This window comes from Oncorhynchus keta, unplaced genomic scaffold (assembly GCF_023373465.1).
Source record: "Oncorhynchus keta strain PuntledgeMale-10-30-2019 unplaced genomic scaffold, Oket_V2 Un_contig_6717_pilon_pilon, whole genome shotgun sequence".
In the NCBI taxonomy this organism is placed as follows: domain Eukaryota; kingdom Metazoa; phylum Chordata; class Actinopteri; order Salmoniformes; family Salmonidae; genus Oncorhynchus; species Oncorhynchus keta.
The window spans coordinates 45,001-67,157 of NW_026289021.1; the positions used below are offsets into that span (position 1 = coordinate 45,001).

At 40.0% G+C, this 22,157-nt stretch overlaps 1 protein-coding gene across 1 annotated transcript in view; it reads left to right on the forward strand.

Moving 5' to 3' along the window:
• LOC118381053 (regulator of G-protein signaling 11-like) overlaps window positions 1-17,963 on the forward strand; it is a gene marked incomplete at its 5' end in the record, with an annotated part of 19,016 nt that extends 1,053 nt beyond the window's left edge. Inside the window, 3 exons of the mRNA XM_052511338.1 lie at window positions 1,566-1,704; window positions 1,917-1,999; window positions 17,255-17,963. Of these exons, the coding sequence (XP_052367298.1) occupies window positions 1,566-1,704; window positions 1,917-1,999; window positions 17,255-17,390 (358 nt within the window). The remainder of the gene's footprint in view (window positions 1-1,565; window positions 1,705-1,916; window positions 2,000-17,254) is intronic.
• Between the last annotated feature and the right edge of the window lie 4,194 nt (window positions 17,964-22,157).

Genomic DNA, 22,157 nt, shown 5'->3' on the forward strand with positions numbered 1-22,157 from the left:
TACTTAGTGATGTGGTATTATGACTGAGTGATGTGGTATTATGACTGAGTGATGTGGTACTTAGTGATGTGGTACTTAGTGATGTGGTATTATGACTGAGTGATGTGGTACTGAGTGATGTGGTACTGAGTGATGTGGTACTGAGTGATGTGGTATTATGACTGAGTGATGTGGTATTATGACTGAGTGATGTGGTACTTAGTGATGTGGTATTATGACTGAGTGATGTGGTATTATGACTGAGTGATGTGGTACTTAGTGATGTGGTATTATGACTGAGTGATGTGGTACTGAGTGATGTGGTACTGAGTTATGTGGTACTGAGTGATGTGGTACTGAGTGATGTGGTATTATGACTGAGTGATGTGGTATTATGACTGAGTGAATTGGTACTGAGTGATGTGGTATTATGACTGAGTGATGTGGTACTGAGGGATGTGGTACCATGACTGAGTGATGTGGTACTGAGTGATGTGGTACTGAGTGATGTGGTATTATGACTGAGTGATGTGGTACTTAGTGATGTGGTATTATGACTGAGTGATGTGGTATTATGACTGAGTGAATTGGTACTGAGTGATGTGGTATTACTGAGTGACTGAGTGATGTGGTATTGAGGGATGTGGTACCATGAGTGAGTGATGTGGTACTGAGTGATGTGGTATTATGACTGAGTGATGTGGTACTTAGTGATGTGGTATTATGACTGAGTGATGTGGTATTATGAATGAGTGATGTGGTACTGAGTGATGTGGTATTGAGTGATGTGGTACTGAGTGATGTGGTATTGAGTGATGTGGTACTGAGTGATGTGGTATTGAGTGATGTGGTACTGAGTTATGTGGTATTATGACTGAGTGATGTGGTACTTAGTGATGTGGTATTATGACTTAGTGATGTGGTATTAAGACTGAGGGGTGTGGTACTTAGTGATGTAGTACCATGACTGAGTGATGTGGTACTGAGTGATGTGGTATTATGACTGAATGATGTGGTACTGAGTGAGTGTGGTACCATGACTTAGTGATGTGGTACTATGACTGAGTGATGTGGTACTGAGTTATGTGGTATTATGACTGAGTGATGTGGTATTATGACTGGAGTGATGTGGTACAGAGTTATGTGGTATTATGACTGAGTGATGTGGTACTGAGTGATGTGGTACCATGACTTAGTGATGTGGTACTATGACTGAGTGATGTGGTACTGAGTTATGTGGTATTATGACTGAGTGATGTGGTACTGAGTGATGTGGTACCATGACTTAGTGATGTGGTATTATGACTGAGTGATGTGGTATTATGACTCAGGGATGTGGTACTTAGTGATGTGGTATTATGACTGAGTGACGTGGTACTGAGTGATGTGGTACAGAGTTATGTGGTATTATGACTGAGTGATGTGGTACTGAGTGATGTGGTACCATGACTTAGTGATGTGGTACTATGACTGAGTGATGTGGTATTATGACTCAGGGATGTGGTACTTAGTGATGTGGTATTATGACTGAGTGATGTGGTACTGTGATCTGAGTATGTGGTATTATGATCTGTGTGTGTGTGTAGGAACTTTCTGGCCCCTGGGGCAGCTCGCTGGGTGAACATCGATAGTAAGACCATGGAGAGAACACTGGAGGGAATCAAACGACCTCATCGCTTCATTATGGACGACGCCCAGATGCACATCTACTTCCTCATGAAGAAGGTAACCCATGACCTCAAACACCTGAACCCTGACCTCTAACCCCTGAACTGTAAACCGTAACCTCTCTAGTACTCCTACCCCAGGTATCTGACCTCTAACCTCTAGTACTCCTACCCCAGGAATCTAACCTCTAACCTCTAGTACTCCTACCCCAGGAATCTAACCTCTAACCTCCTACCCTAGGTATCTAACCTCTAACCTCTGACTTCTAGGACTCCTACCCCAGGTATCTGAAGTCTGAGCTGTATAAGAACATGCTGGCCAAAGCCATCGTTCCCCAGGAGACCAAGAAGAGGTACTCAGGAAATTTTACATTACAATATATACTACATTACAATGTATAATCCTCAATATACTACAACACAGTATATACTCCTCAAAATACTACATTACAATATATACTTCTCAATATACATTACAATAGATATTCCTCAATATATTACATTACAATATATACTCATCAATATACTACAATACTATATATACCCTTCAATATACTACATTACAATATATATTTCTCAATATACTACTTTAAAATATATACTACATTAAAATATATACTTCTCAATATACTACATTACAATATATACTCCTCAATATACTACATTACAATATATACTTATCAATATACTCCATTGCAATTTATACTCCTCAATATACTACATTAAAAATATATATTCCTCAATATACTACATTAAAATATATACTTCTCAATATACTACATTACAATATATACTCCTCAATATACTTTATTAAAATATATACTTCTCAATATACTACATTACAATATAGACTCCTCAAAAAACATAGTATTGAATACTACCCTGGCTCAATATACATTACAATATATACTCCTCAATATACTACATTACAATATACACATTCCTCAATATACTGCATTACAATATATACTCCTCAATATACTACATTACAATATACACTCCTTAATATACTACATTACAATATATACTCTCCAATACAACCTCCCGAATAAACGATATTACAATATATACACCTCATTATACATGTCAAATATGGCCAATATAACACAGCTAAGGGCTGTGTCCAGGCACTCCGTGTTTCTCATAAGAACATCCCTTAGCTGTGGTATACTGGCCATATACCACACCTCCTTGGGCCTTATTGCTTAAATATATACTCCCAATATACTACATTACAATGTACAGTGCCTTTGGAAAGTAGTCAGACCCCTTGCCTTTTTCCACATTTTGTTAGGTTAGAGCCTTATTTTAAAATTGATTCAACTGTTTAATAAAAAGGCAGAAACACGTTTTTAAACATTTTTGCTCATTTATAAGAAAAAAATTGGAAATATGACATTTATTTTAGTATTCAGAGCCTTTACTCAGTACTTTGTTGAAGCACCTTTGGCAGCAATTACAGCCTCGAGTCTTCTTGGGTCTGACGCTACAAGCTTGGCACACCTGTATTTGGGGAGTTTCTCCCATTCTTCTCTGCATATCCTCTCAAGCTCTGTCAGGTTGGATGGGGAGCGTCGCTGCAAAGATCATTTCAGGTCTCTCCAGAGATGTTCAATCGGGTCCAGGCTCTGGCTGGGCCATCAAGGACATTCAGAGACTTGTCCCAAAGCCACTCCTGCGTTGTCTTGGCTTGTATGCTTAGGGTCGTTGTCCTGTTGGAAGGTAAACATTAGACTGGGGGCGAAGGGCCTGAGCGCTCTGGAGCAGATTTTCATCAAGGAGCTCCCTGTACTTTGCTCCGTTCATCTTTCCCCGGGATTCTGACTAGTCCCTGCCACTGAAAAATATCCCCACAGCATGATGCGGCCACCACCATGCTTCCCCGTAGAGATGGTTCCAGGCTTTCTCCAGACGTGACGCTTGACATTCAGGCCAAAGAGTTCAATCTTTTATTTATTTTATTTCACATTTATTTAACCAGGTAGGCCAGTTGAGAACAAGTTCTCATTTACAACTGTGACCTGGCCAAGATAAAGCAAAGCAGTGCGACACAAACAACAACCCAGAGTTACACATGGAATAAACAAAAGTACAGTCAATAACACAATAGAAAAGTGTAAACACAGTATGTGCAATTCATTCCAGTCATTGGGGCAGCAGAGAACTGGGAAGGAAAGGCGGCCAAATGAGGAATTGGCTTTGGGGGTGACCAGTGAAATATTCCTGCTGGAGCGCTTGCAATGGGTGGGTGTTGCTATGGTGACCAGTGAGCTGAGATAAGGTGGGGCTTTACAGAGCAAAAACTTATAGATGACCTGGAGCCAGTGGGTTTGGCGACGAAAATGAAGCAAGGGCCAGCCAACGCGAGCATGCAGGTCGCAATGGTGGGTAGTATATGGGGCATTGGTGACAAAACGGATAGCACTGTGATAGACTGCATCCAATTTGCTGAGTAGAGTGTTAGACTGTTTTGTAAATGACATCGCCGAAGTCAAGGATCAGCAGGATAGTCAATTTTACGAGGGTTTGTTTGGCAGCATGAGTGAAAGATGCTTTGTTGCGAAATCGGAAGCCGATTCTAGATTTAATTTTGGATTGGAGATGCTTAATATGAGTCTGGAAGGAGAGTTTACAGCCTAACCAGACACCTAGGTATTTGCAGTTGTCCACATTTTCTAGGTCAGAACCGTACAGAGCGATGCTAGACGGGCGTTCAGGTGCGGGCAGCGATCAGTTGAAGGGCATGCATTTAGTTTTACTTGCATTTAAGAGTAGTTGGAGGCCACGGAAGGAGATTTGTATGGCATTGAAGCTTGTCTGGAAGTTAGGTAACACGGTGTCCAAAGAAGTGCAAGAAGTATACAGAATGGTGTCGATTGCGTAGAGGTGGATCAGAGAATCACCAGCAGCAAGAGCAACATCATTGATGTATACAGAGAAGAGTCGGCCCGAGAATTGAACCCTGTGGCACCCCTAGAGACTGACAGAGGTCTGGACAACAGGCCCTCCGATTTGACATACTGAACTCTATCTGAAGTAGTTAGTGAACCAGGTGAGGCAGTCATTTGAGAAACCAAGGCTGTTGAGTCTGCCGATAAGAATGCGATGATTGACAGAGTGGAAAGCCTTGACCAGGTTGATGAAGACGGCTGCACAGTATTGTCTTTTATCGATGGCGGTTATGATATCGTTTAGGACCTTGAGTGTGGATGAGGTGCACCCATGACCAACTCTGAAACCAGATTGCATAGCGGAGAAGGTACGGTGGGATTCGAAATGGTCTGTGATCTGTATATTAACTTTGCTTTCGGAGACCTTAGAAAGGCAGGGTAGGATGGATATGGATCTGTAACAGTTTGGGTCTAGAGTGTCTCCCCCTTTGAAGAGGGGGATGACTGTGGCAGCTTTCCAATCTTTGGGGATCTCAGACTATATAAAAGAGAGGTTGAACAGGCTAGTAATAGGGGTTGCAACAATTGTGGAGGATAATTTTCGAAAGAGAGGGTCCAGATTGTCTAGCCCAGCTGATTTGTAGGGGTCCAGATTTTGCAGCTCTTTCAGAACATCAGCAATCTGGATTTGGGTGAAGGAGAAATGGGGAGGCTTGGGCAAGATGCTGTGAGGGGTGCGGAACTGTTGACCATGGTAGCGGTGAAAAGCATGGCCAGCCATAGAAAAATGCTTATTGATATTCTAAATTATCATGGATTTATCGGTGGTGACAGTGTTTCCTATCCTCAGTGCAGTGAGCAGCTGGGAGGAGGTGCTCTTATTCTCCATGGACTTTACAGTGACCCAGAACTTTTTGAGTTTGTGCTACAGGATGCAAATTTCTGTTTGAAAAAGCTAGCCTTTGCCTACTTAACTGCCTGGGTATATTGGTTGCTAACTTCCCTGAACAGTTGCATATCGCAGGGCCTATTCAATGCTACTGTTGGAATGAGGTCATTATCCTTCCAGGATACCCTGGCCAATTAGAAAGGCCCTGCTCGCTGAAGTGTTTTAGGGAGCGCTTGACAGTGATGAAGGGTGGTCGTTTGACTGCAGACCCATTACAGACGCAGGCTATACTTATTTTCCACCATAATTTGCAAATAAATTCATAAAAATCCTACAATGTGATTTTCTGGATTTTTTTCCCTCATTTTGTCTGTCATGGTTGAAGTGACCAAAATTACAGGCCTCTCATCTTTTTAAGTGGGAGAAGTTGCACAATTGGTGGCTGACTAAATACTTTTTTGCCCCACTGTATATAGACAGGTAAATTGACTTTACCACAGGTGGACTGTAATTAAGTTGTAGAAACATCTCAAGGATGATCAATGGAAACAGGATGCACTTGAGAGTCTCACAGCAAAGGATCTGAATACTTATGTAAATATGACAGTTATTATGATGAGGTATGACAGTTATTATGATGAGGTATAATAGTTATTATGAAGAGGTATGACAGTTATTGTGATGAGGTATGACAGTTATTATGATGAGGTATAATAGTTATTATGATGAGGTATGACAGTTATTGTGATGAGGTATGACAGTTATTGTGATGAGGTATGACAGTTATTATGATGAGGTATAATAGTTATTATTATGAGGTATGCCAGTTATTATGATGAGGTATGCCAGTTATTATGATGAGGTATGACAGTTATTATGATGAGGTATGACAGTTATTATGATGAGGTATGCCAGTTATTATGATGAGGTATGACAGTTATTATGATGAGGTATGACAGTTATTATGATGAGGTATGCCAGTTATTATGATGAGGTATGACAGTTATTGTGATGAGGTATGACAGTTATTATGATGAGGTATGCCAGTTATTATGATGAGGAATGCCAGTTATTATGATGAGGAATGCCAGTTATTATGATGAGGTATGACAGTTATTATGATGAGGTATGCCAGTTATTATGATGAGGTATGACAGTTATTATGATGAGGTATGCCAGTTATTATGATGAGGTATGCCAGTTATTATGATGAGGTATGCCAGTTATTATGATGAGGTATGACAGTTATTATGATGAGGTATGCCAGTTATTATGATGAGGTATGCCAGTTATTATGATGAGGTACGACAGTTATTATGATGAGGCATGACAGTTATTGTGATGAGGTATGACAGTTATTATGATGAGGTATGACAGTTATTGTGATGAGGTATGACAGTTATTATGATGAGGTATGACAGTTATTATGATGAGGTATGACAGTTATTATGATGAGGTATGCCAGTTATTATGATGAGGTATGCCAGTTATTATGATGAGGTATGCCAGTTATTATGATGAGGTATGCCAGTTATTATGATGAGGTATGACAGTTATTATGATGAGGTATGCCAGTTATTATGAGGAGGTATGCCAGTTATTATGATGAGGTATGCCAGTTATTATAATGAGGTATGCCAGTTATTATGATGAGGTATGCCAGTTATTATGATAAGGTATGACAGTTATTATGATGAGGTATGACAGTTATTATGATAAGGTATGCCAGTTATTATGATGAGGTATGACAGTTATTATGATGAGGTATGACAGTTATTATGATGAGGTATGACAGTTATTATGATGAGGTACGACAGTTATTATGATGAGGTATGACAGTTATTGTGATGAGGTATGACAGTTATTATGATGAGGTATGACAGTTATTATGATGAGCTATGACAGTTATTGTGATGAGGTATGACAGTTATTATGATGAGTTATGACAGTTATTATGATGAATACTTATGTAAATAAGGTATTTCTGTTTTTTCAACAACAACCAAATATTCTAAAAGCATGTTTTCCCTGTGTGGGTACTGTGTGTAGGTTTAAAATTAATCCATTTTGGAATGAGACTGTAATGTAACATTGTGTTGCTGAGGATTGTTTTTACATTTAATCTGTAATGTAACAAAGTGTGAAAAAAGCCCATGGGTCCGAATACTTTCCGAATGCAGTCAATATATACTACACTGCAATATATACTCCTGAATATATACTCAATATATACTACACTGCAATATATACTCCTGAATATATACTCAATATATACTACACTGCAATATATACTCCTGAATATATACTCAATATATACTCAATTACAATATATACTCCTGAATATATACTCAATATATACTACACTGCAATATATACTCCTGAATATATACTCAATATATACTACACTGCAATATATACTCCTGGATATATACTCAATATATACTCAATTACAATATATACTCCTGAATATATACTCAATATATACTACACTGCAATATATACTCCTGAATATATACTCAATATATACTACACTGCAATATATACTCATTACATTACATTTAACATTTTAACATATTAACATTTTAATATACTCCTGAATATATACTCAATATATACTACACTGCAATATATACTCCTGAATATATACTACAATATATACTACACTGCAATATATACTACCTGAATATATACTCAATATATACTACACTGCAATATATACTCCTGAATATATACTCCTGAATATATACTCAATATATACTACACTGCAATATATACTCCTGAATATATACTCAATATATACTCAATTACAATATATACTCCTGAATATATACTCAATATATACTACACTGCAATATATACTCCTGAATATATACTCAATATATACTACACTGCAATATATACTCCTGAATATATACTCAATATATAGTACACTGCAATATATACTCCTGAATATATACTCAATATATACTCAATTACAATATATACTCAATATATACTCCTGAATATATACTCAATATATACTCCTGAATATATACTCAATATATAATACACTGCAATATATACTCCTGGATATATAGTCAATATATACTACACTGCAATATATACTCCTGAATATATACTCAATATATACTCAATTACAATATATACTCAATATATACTCCTGAATATATACTCAATATATACTCCTGAATATATACTCAATATATACTACACTGCAATATATACTCCTGGATATATATTCAATATATACTCAATTACAATATATACTCAATATATACTCCTGAATATATACTCAATATATACTCCTGAATATATACACAATATATACTACACTGCAATATATACTCCTGAATATATATTCAATATATACTCAATAATATAGAGTCAATATATACTCCTGAATATATATTCAATATATACTCAATTACAATATATACTCAAGAATATATAGTCAATATATACTACACTGCAATATATACTCCTGAATATATACTCCATATATACTACACTGCAATATATACTCCTGAATATATACTCAATATATACTACACTGCAATATATACTCCTGAATATATATTCAATATATACTACACTGCAATATATACTCCTGAATATATATTCACTATATACTCAATTACAATATATACTCCTGAATATATAGTCAATATATACTCAATTACAATATACACTCCTGAATATATTCAATAACAATATATACTCAAGAATATATAGTCAATATATACTACACTGCAATATATACTCCTGAATATATAGTCAATATATACTCAATTACAATATATACTCAAGAATATATATTCAATATATACTACACTGCAATATATACTCCTGAATATATATTCAATATATACTACACTGCAATATATACTCCTGAATATATATTCACTATATACTCAATTACAATATATACTCCTGTCAATATATACTCAATTACAATATATACTCCTGGATATATAGTCAATATATACTACACTGCAATATATACTCCTGAATATATATTCAATATATACTACACTGCAATATATACTCCTGAATATATAGTCAATATATACTACGCTGCAATATATACTCCTGAATATATATTCACTATATACTCACTATATATGCCAGGTCGCAATTGTAAATGAGAACTTGTTCTCAACTTGCCTACCTGGTTAAATAAAGGTGAAATAAAATAAAATAAATAAATAAATTACAATATATACTCCTGGATATTGTCACGATCGTCGTATGAAGCGGACCAAAATGCAGTGTGGTATGTGTTCATGATGATTTTTAATAAAATAAATCACTGAACACGAACTACACAAAACAATAAACGAAATAACGACCGTGTAGCTATGAGAACTGTGCTGACAAAAGCAACTAACATAGACAATCACCCACAAACAAACAGTGAAACCCAGGCTACCTAAGTATGATTCTCAATCAGAGACAACTAATGACACCTGCCTCTGATAGAGGCCGAAACATAGAAATCCCCAAAATCATAGAAAAACAAACAGACTGCCCACCCCAACTCACGCCCTGACCAAACTAAGTAATGACAAAATGTAACGGCTTTCTTCCGTCGAAGGAGAGTCGGACCAAAATGCAGCGTGGTTAGTTCGATACATCTTTAATAGACAAAAAAACACAAACAAATACAAAAAAACAACAAACGGACTATGAAAACCTATACAGCCTATCTGGTGCCTACAAACACAGAGATAGGAACAATCACCCACGAAATACTCAAAGAATATGGCTGCCTAAATATGGCTCCCAATCAGAGACAACGATAATCACCTGACTCTGATTGAGAACCGCCTCAGGCAGCCTAGACTATGCTAGACACCCCACAAAACCCCAAGACAAAAACGCACCACAAAAACCCATGTCACACCCTGGCCTGACAAATAAATGAAGACAAACACTATACTTCGACCAGGGCGTGACACAAAACAAAGGAAATAAAGGTCAGAACGTGACAGATATATAGTTAATATATACTCAATCCCAATATATACTCATCAAATATATACTCTGAATATATATTCAATATATACTCAATTACAATATATACAACTCAAAATATACTCAATAAATATTAAGTATATACTCTGCAATATACTACAATACAATATATACTCCTCAAGATATGCTGCATTACAATATATACACTCGTAAATATATATATATATAGCATTAATTCAAAACATTAGGAACACCTGCCCTAACAGCTTTATGTAGGACCCGTAACAGCTTTATGTAAGGCCCTAACAGCTTTATATAGAACCTACCAGCTTTATGTCGGCCCTGACAGCTTTATGTAGGCCCTAACAGCTTTATGTAGGCCCTAACAGCTTTATGTAGGCCCTAACAGCTTTATGTAGGCCCTAACAGCTTTATGTATGCCCTAACATCTTTATGTAGGCCCTAACAGCTTTATGTAGGCTCTAACAGCTTTATGTAGGCCCTGACAACTTTATGTAGGCCCTAACAGCTTTATGTAGGCCCTAACAGCTTTATGTAGGCCCTGACAACTTTATGTAGGCCCTAACAGCTTTATGTAGGCCCTAACAGCTTTATGTAGGCCCTAACAGCTTTATGTAGGCCCTAACAGCTTTATGTAGGCCCTAACAGCTTAATGTAGGCCCTAACAGCTTTATGTAGGCCCTAACAGCTTTATGTAGGCCCTAACAGCTTTATGTAGGCCCTAACAGCTTAATGTAGGCCCTAACAGCTTTATGTAGGCCCTAACAACTTAATGTAGGCCCTAACAGCTTTATGTAGAACCTACCAGCTTTATGTAGGCCCTAACAGCTTTATGTAGGCCCTAACAGCTTTATGTAGGCCGTAACAGCTTAATGTAGGCCCTAACAGCTTTATGTAGGACCCTAACAGCTTTATGTAGGCCCTAACAGCTTTATGTAGGACCCGTAACAGCTTAATGTAGGCCCTAACAGCTTTATGTAGGCCCTAACAGCTTTATGTAGGACCCGTAACAGCTTAATGTAGGCCCTAACAGCTTTATGTCGGCCCTAACAGCTTTATGTAGGCCCTAACAGCTTTATGTAGGCCCTAACAGCTTTATGTAGGCCCTAACAGCTTTATGTAGGCCCTAACAGCTTTATGTAGGCCCTAACAGCTTTATGTAGGCCCTAACAGCTTTATGTAAGGCCCTAACAGCTTTATGTAGGCCTTAACAGCTTTATGTAGGCCCTAACAGCTTTATGTCGGCCCTAACAGCTTTATGTAGGCCCTAACAGCTTTATGTCGGCCCTAACAGCTTTATGTATGCCCTAACAGCTTTATGTAGGCCCTAACAACTTTATGTAGGCCCTAACAGCTTTATGTATGCCCTAACAGCTTAATGTAGGCCCTAACAACTTTATGTAGGCCCTAACAGCTGTATGTAGGCCCTAACAGCTTTATGTAGGCCCTAACAGCTGTATGTAGGCCCTAACAGCTTTATGTAGGCCCTAACAGCTTTATGTAGGCCCTAACAGCTTTATGTAGGCCCTAACAGCTTTATGTCGGCCCTAACAGCTTTATGTAGGCCCTAACAGCTTTATGTAGGCTCTGACAGCTTTATGTAGGCCCTAACAGCTTTATGTAGGCCCTAACAGCTTTATATAGGCCCTAACAGCTTTATGTAGGCCCTAACAGCTTTATGTAGGCCCTAACAGCTTTATGTAGGCCCTAACAGCTTTATGTAGGCCCTAACAGCTTTATGTAGGCCATAACAGCTTTATGTAGGCCCTAACAGCTTTGTGTAGGACCTAACAGCTTTATGTAGGCCCTAACAGCTTTATGTAGGCCCCGACAGGGCCTACATAAAGCTGTTGTGCCTAGGCTATAAATGAATACAAAGCTTACCTTGACTTGGAAGAGTTCCAGTGGTTGATAGCCATAGCCAGCTAGGTAACATAGCATCCCTCTCTACATTTAACATTTAACATTTAAGTCATTTAGCAGACGCTCTTATCCAGAGCGACTTACAAATTGGTGCATTACCTTATGACATCCAGTGGAACAGCCACTTTACAATAGTGCATCTAAATCTTTTAGGGGGAGTGAGAAGGATTACTTATCCTATCCTAGGTATTCCTTAAATAGGTGGGGTTTCAGGTGTCTCCGGAAGGTGGTGATTGACTCCGCTGTCCTGGCGTCGTGAGGGAGTTTGTTCCACCATTGGGGGCCAGAGCAGCGAACAGTTTTGACTGGGCTGAGCGGGAACTGTACTTCCTCAGTGGTGGGGAGGCGAGCAGGCCAGAGGTGGATGAACGCAGTGCCCTTGTTTGGGTGTAGGGCTTCTGCCTGGAGGTGCTGAGGTAGTTCCCCTCTGTTGATAGCCATAGCCAGCTAGGTAACATAGCATCTCTCTCTGTTGGATAGCCATAGCCAGCTAGCTAACATAGCATCCCTCTCTGTTGGATAGCCATAGCCAGCTAGCTAACATAGCATCTCTCTCTGTTTGATAGCCATAGCCAGCTAGGTAACATAGCATCCCTCTCTGTTGGATAGCCATAGCCAGCTAGCTAACATAGCATCCCTCTCTGTTGAATAGCCATAGCCAGCTAGCTAACATAGCATCCCTCTCTGTTGGATAGCCATAGCCAGCTAGCTAACATAGCATCCCTCTCTGTTGGATAGCCATAGCCAGCTAGGTAACATAGCATCCCCTCTGTTGAATAGCCATAGCCAGCTAGGTAACATAGCATCCCTCTCTGTTGAATAGCCATAGCCAGCTAGGTAGCTTAGGTAGCCAGCTAGCTAACATAGCATCCTCTCTGTTGAATAGCCATAGCCAGCTAGCTAACATAGCATCCCTCTCTGTTGGATAGCCATAGCCAGCTAGCTAACATAACATCCCTCTCTGTTGAATAGCCATAGCCAGCTTGCTAACATAGCATCCCTCTCTGTTGGATAGCCATAGCCAGCTTGCTAACATAGCATCCCTCTCTGTTGGATAGCCATAGCCAGCTTGCTAACATAGCATCCCTCTCTGTTTGATAGCCATAGCCAGCTAGCTAACATAGCATCCCTCTCTGTTTGAGCCGGGTGTTTGAGTAGGATAAACTAGCTAGCTACATTTTATAGCTACATTTTATAGTTAAGTAAATGAAAGTGACAGAATGTATTTGTCCAAAACTGTTCAACTTTTATCTTTCTCTCTCTCTGAGTCAACTACTCACCACATTTTATGCACTGCAGTGCTAGCTAGCTGTAGCGTATACTAGATTCATTCTCTGATCCTTTGATTGGGTGGACAACATGTCAGTTCATTCTACAAGAGCTCTGATAAGTTGGAGGACGTCCTCCGGAAGTTGTCATAATTACTGTGTAAGTCTATGGAAGGGGGTGAGAACCATGAGCCTCCTAGGTTTTGTATTGAAGTCCCCCAGAGGAGGATGGGCGCTAAATGTCCTCCGGCTACACCATGGTGCTACCCTACAGAGTGCTGTTGAGGCTACTTGTCACGCCCTGGTCAAAGTATTTTGTGTTTTTCTTTATGTATTTGGTCAGGCCAGGGTGTGACATGGGTTTTTGTATGTGGTGTGTAGCTTAGTGGGATTGTAGCTTAGTGGGGTGTTCTAGGAGAGTCTATGGCTGTCTGAAGTGGTTCTCAATCAGAGGCAGGTGTTTATCGTTGTCTCTGATTGGGAACCATATTTAGGCAGCCATATTCTTTGGTTGTATTGTGGGTGATTGTCCTGAGTGTCTTGATGTCCTTAGTCTGTGTTAGTTTGCACCAGTTAAGGCTGTTTCGGTTTTCACTACGTTTATTGTTTTGTAGAGTTTGTGTTTTGGATTCGTGTTACGTTGTGTAAATAAACATGGATCACAATATACGCGCTGCAGTTTGGTCCGACTCTCCTTCACCATTAGAAAACCGTGACACTACTGTCGACCTTCATAGCAAAACAGTGTGTTTAAATAAATTATTTGGTGACGTGAATATATTAAGTAAAGTTTTATCTAAAAAGGATAACTTTTTTTATGTTTCACTTTTTATTTTTATGAAATTCACTTCCTCCTCTGAGGAGCCTCGACTGTCCTCAATATATTCTACAATACATACTCAACATACACTGAGTGGACAAAACATGATATATTTTGAGTTGTACTCCTTTTGCCCTCAGAAACGTCTCAATTCATCAAGAAATGGACTCCATAAGGTATCTAAAGTATTCCACAGGGATGCTGGTCCGTGTTGACTCAATGCTTCCCACAGTTGTGTCAAGTTGGCCGGATACTGTGGGGTCCGAAGTGATTGACAAATTTTAATTTTTGCTCATCTTTATCAAGGGTCTCAATTATTTCAGCCCTCACTATATACTCCTCAAAATATACTACATTACAATATATACTCCTTAAAATTTACAATATACTCACTATATCAACAATATATACTCTTCAATATATACTCCTTAAATACTACAATATACTCTCTATATTAACAATATATATACTCTTCAATATATACTCCTTAAATACTACAATATACTCACTATATTAACAATATATACTCCTCGATATATACTCCTTAAATACTACAATATACTCTATATTAACAATATATACTCAATATATACTCCTTAAATACTACAATATACTCACTATATTAACAATATATACTCCTTATACACTACAACATACTCACTATATTAAAAATATATACTCTTTTTATACAACATACTCACTATATTTAGAATATATACTCCTCATATACTATAATATTCTCATTGTGTTAACAATATATACTCACTACTGTATATACCCCTTATATACTACAATATACTCATTATATTCATTTTCAGTATATCACAAAAGTGAGGACTCCCCTCACATTGTTGTAAATATTTGAGTATATCTTTTCATGTGACAACACTGAAGAAATGACACTTTGCTATAATGTAAAGTAGTGAGTGTACAGCTTGTATAACAGTGTACATTTGCTGTCCCCTCAAAATAACTCAACACACAGCCATTAATGTCTAAACCACTGGCATCAAAAGTGAGTACACCCCTAAGTGAAAATGTCCAAATTGGGCCCAAAGTGTCAATATTTTGTGTGGCCGCCATAATTTTCCAGCACTGCCTTAACCCTCTTGGGCATGGAGTAACCAGAGCTTCACAGGTTGCCACTGGAGTACTCTTCCACTCCACTCCTCCATGACGACATCACTGAGCTGGTGGATGTTAGAGACCTTGCACTCCTCCACCTTCTGTTTGAGGATGCCCCACAGATGCTCAATAGGGTTTAGGTCTGGAGACATGCTTGACCAGTCCATCACCTTTACCCTCAGCTTCTTTAGCCATGCAGTAGTCGTCTTGGAGGTGTGTTTGGGGTCGTTATCATGTTGGAATACTGCCCTGCGGCCCAGTCTCCGAAGGGAGGGGATCATGCTCTGCTTCAGTATGTCACAGTACATGTTGGCATTCATGGTTCCCTCAATGAACTGTAGCTCCCCAGTGCCGGCAGCACTCATGCAGCCCCAGACCATGACACTCCCACCACCACGCTTGACTGTAGGCAAGACACACTTGTCTTTGTTCTCCTCACCTGGTTGCCGCCACACACGCTTGACACCATCTGAACCAAATAAGTTTATCTTGGTCTCATCAGACCACAGGACATGGTTCCAGTAATCCATGTCCTTAGTCTGCTTGTCTTCAGCAAACTGTTTGCGGGCTTTCTTGTGCATCATCTTTAGAAGAGGCTTCCTTCTGAGACGACAGCCATGCAGACCAATTTGATGCAGTGTACGGCGTATGGTCTGAGACAGGCTGACCCCCCACCCCTTCAGCCTCTGCAGCAATGGCAGCACTCATACGTCTATTTCCCAAAGACAACCTCTGGATATGACGCTGAGCACGTGCACTCAACTTCTTTGGTCGACCATGGCGAGGCCTGTTCTGAGTGGAACCTGTCCAGTTAAACCGCTGTATGGTCTTGGCCACCGTGTTGCAGCTCAGTTTCAGGGTCTTGGCAATCTTCTTATAGTCCAGGCCATCTTTATGTAGAGCAACATACTGACCAGTCAGTATGAGGGAGTCACATGACACCGGGGAGGGAAAATGGCTAATTGGGCCCAATTTGGACATTTTCACTTAGGGGTGTACTCACTTTTGTTGCCAGCGGTTTAGACATTAATGGCTGTGTGTTGAGTTATTTTGAGGGGACAGCAAATTTATACTGTTATACAAGCTGTACACTCACTACTTTACATTATAGCAAAGTGTCATTTCTTCAGTGTTCTCACATGAAAAGATATACTCAAATATTTACAAAATGTGAGGGGTGTACTCACTTTTGTGATATACTGTATTTACTGTATTTACTATATCCAACGATGCTCTTGCTCGTACTTCCCGCTCTCTTTACCCTCTCTCTCCCTCTCCCTGCTTCTCCCTATCTCCTTTCCTCTCTCCCTGCCTTCCTTTCTCTCCATCCTCTCTCCCTCTCCCTGCTTCTCCCTATCTCCTTTCCTCTCTCCCTGCCTTCCTTTCTCTCCATCCTCTCTCCCTCTCCCTGCTTCTCCCTATCTCCTTTCCTCTCTCCCTGCCTTCCTTTCTCTCCATCCTCTCTCCCTATCTCCTTTCCTCTCTCCCTGCCTTCCTTTCTCTCCATCCTCTCTCCCTATCTCCTTTCCTCTCTCCCTGCCTTCCTTTCTCTCCATCCTCTCTCCCTCTCCCTCCTTCCTCTCTGCTTCTTTCCCTTTCTCCCTGCCTCTCCCATCTCCTTCCCTATATCATTTACTCTCTCCTTCCTTCCTTTCTCTCCCTCCCTCTCTCCATCCTCTCTCCCTTCCTCCTCTCAGTGTATTTCCCTTCATGAGGCGACAGCGTCACTCTAGCCCCTCTCCTGCCATGGTTACCCAAGCGACAGAAGATGATGGAAAGGCTAAAGGGGCGGGACCAACAGGAACAAGCTCCACAACCAACTCTCAGATCTGATCGCCATGGGAATACCACAACCACCATGTTCATGACACCCAGATCTGGTCACCATTGTATCACTATAGCAACCATTCAAGACCCTGCATCTACTTCTAGAAGTTATAATACTGTCTAGTAGTTATATTTATTAATATAGAACTATAGGTATAGTTTCCAAAGACAATCTGAAAGATTTCCACTGTTCAATTAATGTAGATTTAAGGCCAGTTTATACTTGGTCTAATAACATGTCTATGGACAATAATAATGTGACAAGTGTCGCTGGTCAAAACAACTTTTAATTTATACTCCTGTGGAATGTCTGTAGACTGTCGTTGCGACTGTTAGTTTCCTTGTTGCAGAGACATGAAAAAAGTTCCCGTCTCTGCGACTGTCGCAACGTCCGTTGTCGTGGTTACCGGACTGTGACACGATGATGCTGTAGTTCTATAATTCTCAAATAGAATGACCTAGTTTTATTCCGTCACTCTGTGGCAGTCAGCTATTTTCTGTCGGCTCACAATTATCTTTTAAATAACGATGTTGTGGGTTTGTGTTTCTGTAATAATGAATAAAAAGTAGTAAGACGTTGTCAGCTATACTCTGGTCATTATTTGAACTGGCTAACTAGCTAGCAACTAACCAAAACATTGTTTTGAGAATAGCTTTTAGTTGCCTGGCTTGCTAGGTTCACATTTAAATGAATTCATTTTTAAACAGGTTTATTGGTGCTAGAGAAAGTCTACTATTTGGAGCACCGGGATGCAGATGTCATGCGAAGGCTGTCGTTTTGTGCCTATACTTTTTCATAATGAAAACGACACGTTTGAAGTCGGAAGACAACTGTCGATATGTCCACAGACATAGTGTAAACCAGCCTTTAGACTACCCCTCAATTTAGAACAACATGACTGATGAACACCAATAACAGTGACAGGTGATCAGTCAACTGTCATATCTATCATAATAACTGGCATACCTCATCATAATAACTGGCATACCTCATCATAATAACTGGCATACCTCATCATAATAACTGGCATACCTCATCATAATAACTGGCATACCTCATCATAATAACTATTATACCTCATCATAATAACTGGCATACCTCATCACAATAACTGGCATACCTCATCATAATAACTGGCATACCTCATCACAATAACTGGCATACCTCATCACAATAACTGTCATACCTCATCATAATAACTGTCATACCTCATCATAATAACTGTCATACCTCATCACAATAACTGTCATACCTCATCATAATAACTGTCATACCTCATCACAATAACTGTCATACCTCATCATAATAACTGTCATACCTCATCACAATAACTGTCATACCTCATCATAATAACTGGCATACCTCATCACAATAACTGTCATACCTCATCATAATAACTGTCATACCTCATCATAATAACTGTCATACCTCATCATAATAACTGTCATACCTCATCATAATAACTGGCATACCTCATCATAATAACTGTCATACCTCATCATAATAACTGTCATACCTCATCATAATAACTGTCATACCTCATCATAATAACTGTCATACCTCATCATAATAACTGGCATACCTCATCATAATAACTGGCATACCTCATCATAATAACTGTATAAGGGGCTTTGGTAACATAACGGATGGCACTGTGATAGACTGCATCCAGTTTGATGAGTAGAGTATTGGTAGCTATTTTGTAGATGACATTGCCGAAGTCGAGGATCGGTAGTCATGCCGTTGCCTTCTTTGGGTACAGCGAGCGCCATCCCCCTACCTCTGCACCATCCCCCTCTCTCTCTGCTACACTCAGGCTGCTGTGGTCAGAGGTCATACATTTCTGGAGAAGATTCTTCCTCATGGCCAGACAGTATAGAGAGAGAGTGAGTTTTCATAGAGAGAACAAATGAATTTCTTCCACCTCACAGAACTTGAGAACTGAACAATATTCATGTTCCGGAGAATGTATAAAAGGTTGGTAAAGTAGCCAGCTACGAACTGGTCTATTTGGTACAATTTTGTGAAACTCATGAGAGACAGTACAGCCACATTACCATAACCCTGTTTATACAACACTCTCGGCTTGCATCTAATTGTTGTATGGGATGAATGAGTAAAGATGAAACTATTTGTGATCAACTTTAATTATCAACTAACGTGAGGTAAAGAATAATTCATTAATGAGAAGGCTAATTGATTAGATATTAAAATATCTGAAAGTTATATTAGGAAAATTATAACTTAGTAATCTGAATAATTTCCTTGGTTCCCCGCCTTCCTTGTTAGTTACATCTACCTGATTAGTTAATCACGTAATAATAATTACAGAGAATTGATTTGATAAACTACTAATAAGTCTTCAGTTTAATGATGCCAAAGACACAACAGTAGGGTAAGATTGACGGCATGGGTGAAGGTGGCTTTGTTGCGAAATAGAAAGCCGATTCTTGATTTTATTTTGGATTGGAGATGTTTAATATGAGTCTGGAAGGAGAGTTTAAAGTCTAGCCAGACACCTAGGTACGTATAATTGTCCACATATTCTAGGTCAGAACCGTCCAGAGTAGTGATGCTAGTGGGGCGGGCGGGTGCGGGCAGCGAACGGTTGAATAGCATGCATTTGGTTTTATTAGCGTGTAAGAGCAGTTGGAGGCCACGCAACGAGTATTGTACGGCATTGAAGCTTGTTTTGAAGTTAGTTAACACAGTGTCCAAAGAATTTCCAGATGTATACAGAACAGTGTCATCTGCGTAGAGGTGGATGAGGGAATCACCTGCAGCAAGAGCGACATCATTGACATATACAGAGAAAAGTCAGTCAGAATTGAACCCTGTGGTACCCCATAGAGACTGCCAGAGGTCCGGACAACAGGCCCTCTGATTTTACACACTGAACTGTCCAGTTGGTGAACCAGGCGAGGCAGTCAACAGAAACCAAGGCTATTGAGTCTGCCTGATTTTACACAGAGTGAACTGTGTCTGCTGCAAGTAGTCTTTTATCGATGGGGGTTATGATATCCAGTACCTTGAGCATGGCAGTGCATTGTGAAACCATTGGCTATTGAGTCGAAATGGCCAGTGATCTGTGTATACGGTCGAAGACTTTGAGGGCAGGAGAGTAGGTCTAAAATAGTTTGGGCATGTCATGAAGACGGCTGCACAGTACTGTCTAATTTATCGATGGGGTTATGATATCATTTAGTACCTTGAGCAATGGCTGAAGACCAGCTCGAAACCGGATTGCACAGCGGAGAAGATTGTCTAGCCCACAGATTGGTAATAGGGGTTGCTGATCGTTTTTTGTAGCCCAGCGGGTCCGGGTTTTGCAGCTCTTTCAGTACATCTGCTATCTGGATTTGGGTGAAGGAGAAGCTGGGGAGGCTCGGGCGGGTAGCTGTGGGAGGTGCAGAGCTGTTTGCCGGGATTGGGGTATGGCCAGCCGTAAAGAAATGTATGTTGAAATGTTCGATTATCATGGATTGATCGGTGTTGACCGTGTTACCTAGAATCAGTGCAGTGGGCAGCTGGGAGGAGGTGCTCTTATTCTCCATGGACTTTACAGTGTCCCAAAACTCTTTGGAGTTAGCGCTACAGGATGCAAATTTCTGTTTGAAAAAGCTAGCCTTTGCTTTCCTGCTTGACTGTGTGTATTGGTTCCCGACTTCCCTGAACAGTTGCATATCGCGGGGACTATTCGATACCATTGAAGTCCGCCACAGGATGTTTTTGTGCTGGTCGAGGGCAGTCAGGTCTGGAGTGAACCAAGGGGTATATCTGTTCTTAGTTCTACATTTTTTGAAAGGGGCATGCTTATTTAAGATGGTGAGGAAATTCCTTTTAAAGAAGTACAAGGCATCCTCGACTGACGGGAGGAGGTCAATATCCTTCCAGGATACCTGGGCCAGGTCGATTAGAAAGGCCTGCTCGCTGAAGTGTTTAAGGGAGCGTTTGACTGTGATGAGGTCGTTTGTGGTCATTTGACTGCGGACCCATTACGGACTCAGGCAATGAGGAAGTGATCGCTGAGATCCTTGTTGAAGACAGCAGAGGTGTATTTAGAAGACAGGTTGATCAGGATGATATCTCAGAGGGTGTCCATGGCTACGCATTTAGGGTTGTAACTGGTAGGTTCCTTGATGATTTGAGTGAGATTGAGGGCATCTAGTTTAGATTGTAGAACTGCCAGGGTGTTAAGCATATCACAGTTTAGGTCACCTAACAGAACTAACTCTGAAGATAGATGGGGGCAATCAATTCACATATGGTGTCCAGAGCACAGCTGGGAGCTGAGGGGGTCTATAACAGGTGTCAACAGTGACAGACTTATTTCTGGAGAGATTCATTTTTAAAATTAGAAGCTCGAACTGTTTGAGCATAGACCTGGAAAGAATGACAGAACTTTGCAAGCTTTGGCGGAGTGTGCTAAAGCAGCGAGTAAAACAAACTTAGGGAGGAGGCTTCTGATGTTAACATGCATGAAACCAAGGCGTTTTCAATTACAGAAGTCAACAAATGAGAGTGACTGGGGACATGCAGGACCTTGGTTAACCTCCACATCACCTGAGGAACAGTGGAGGAGTTGGATGAGGGTACGGCTAAAGGCTATCAAAACTGGTCGTCTAGTGCGTTGGGGACAGAGAATAAAAGGAGCAGATTTCTGGGCCTGGTACAATAGATTCAGGGCATAATGTGTAGACAGGGGTATGGTGGGGTGCGGGTACAGTGGAGGTAAACCTAGGCATTGAGTGATGATGAGAGAGGTTGCATCT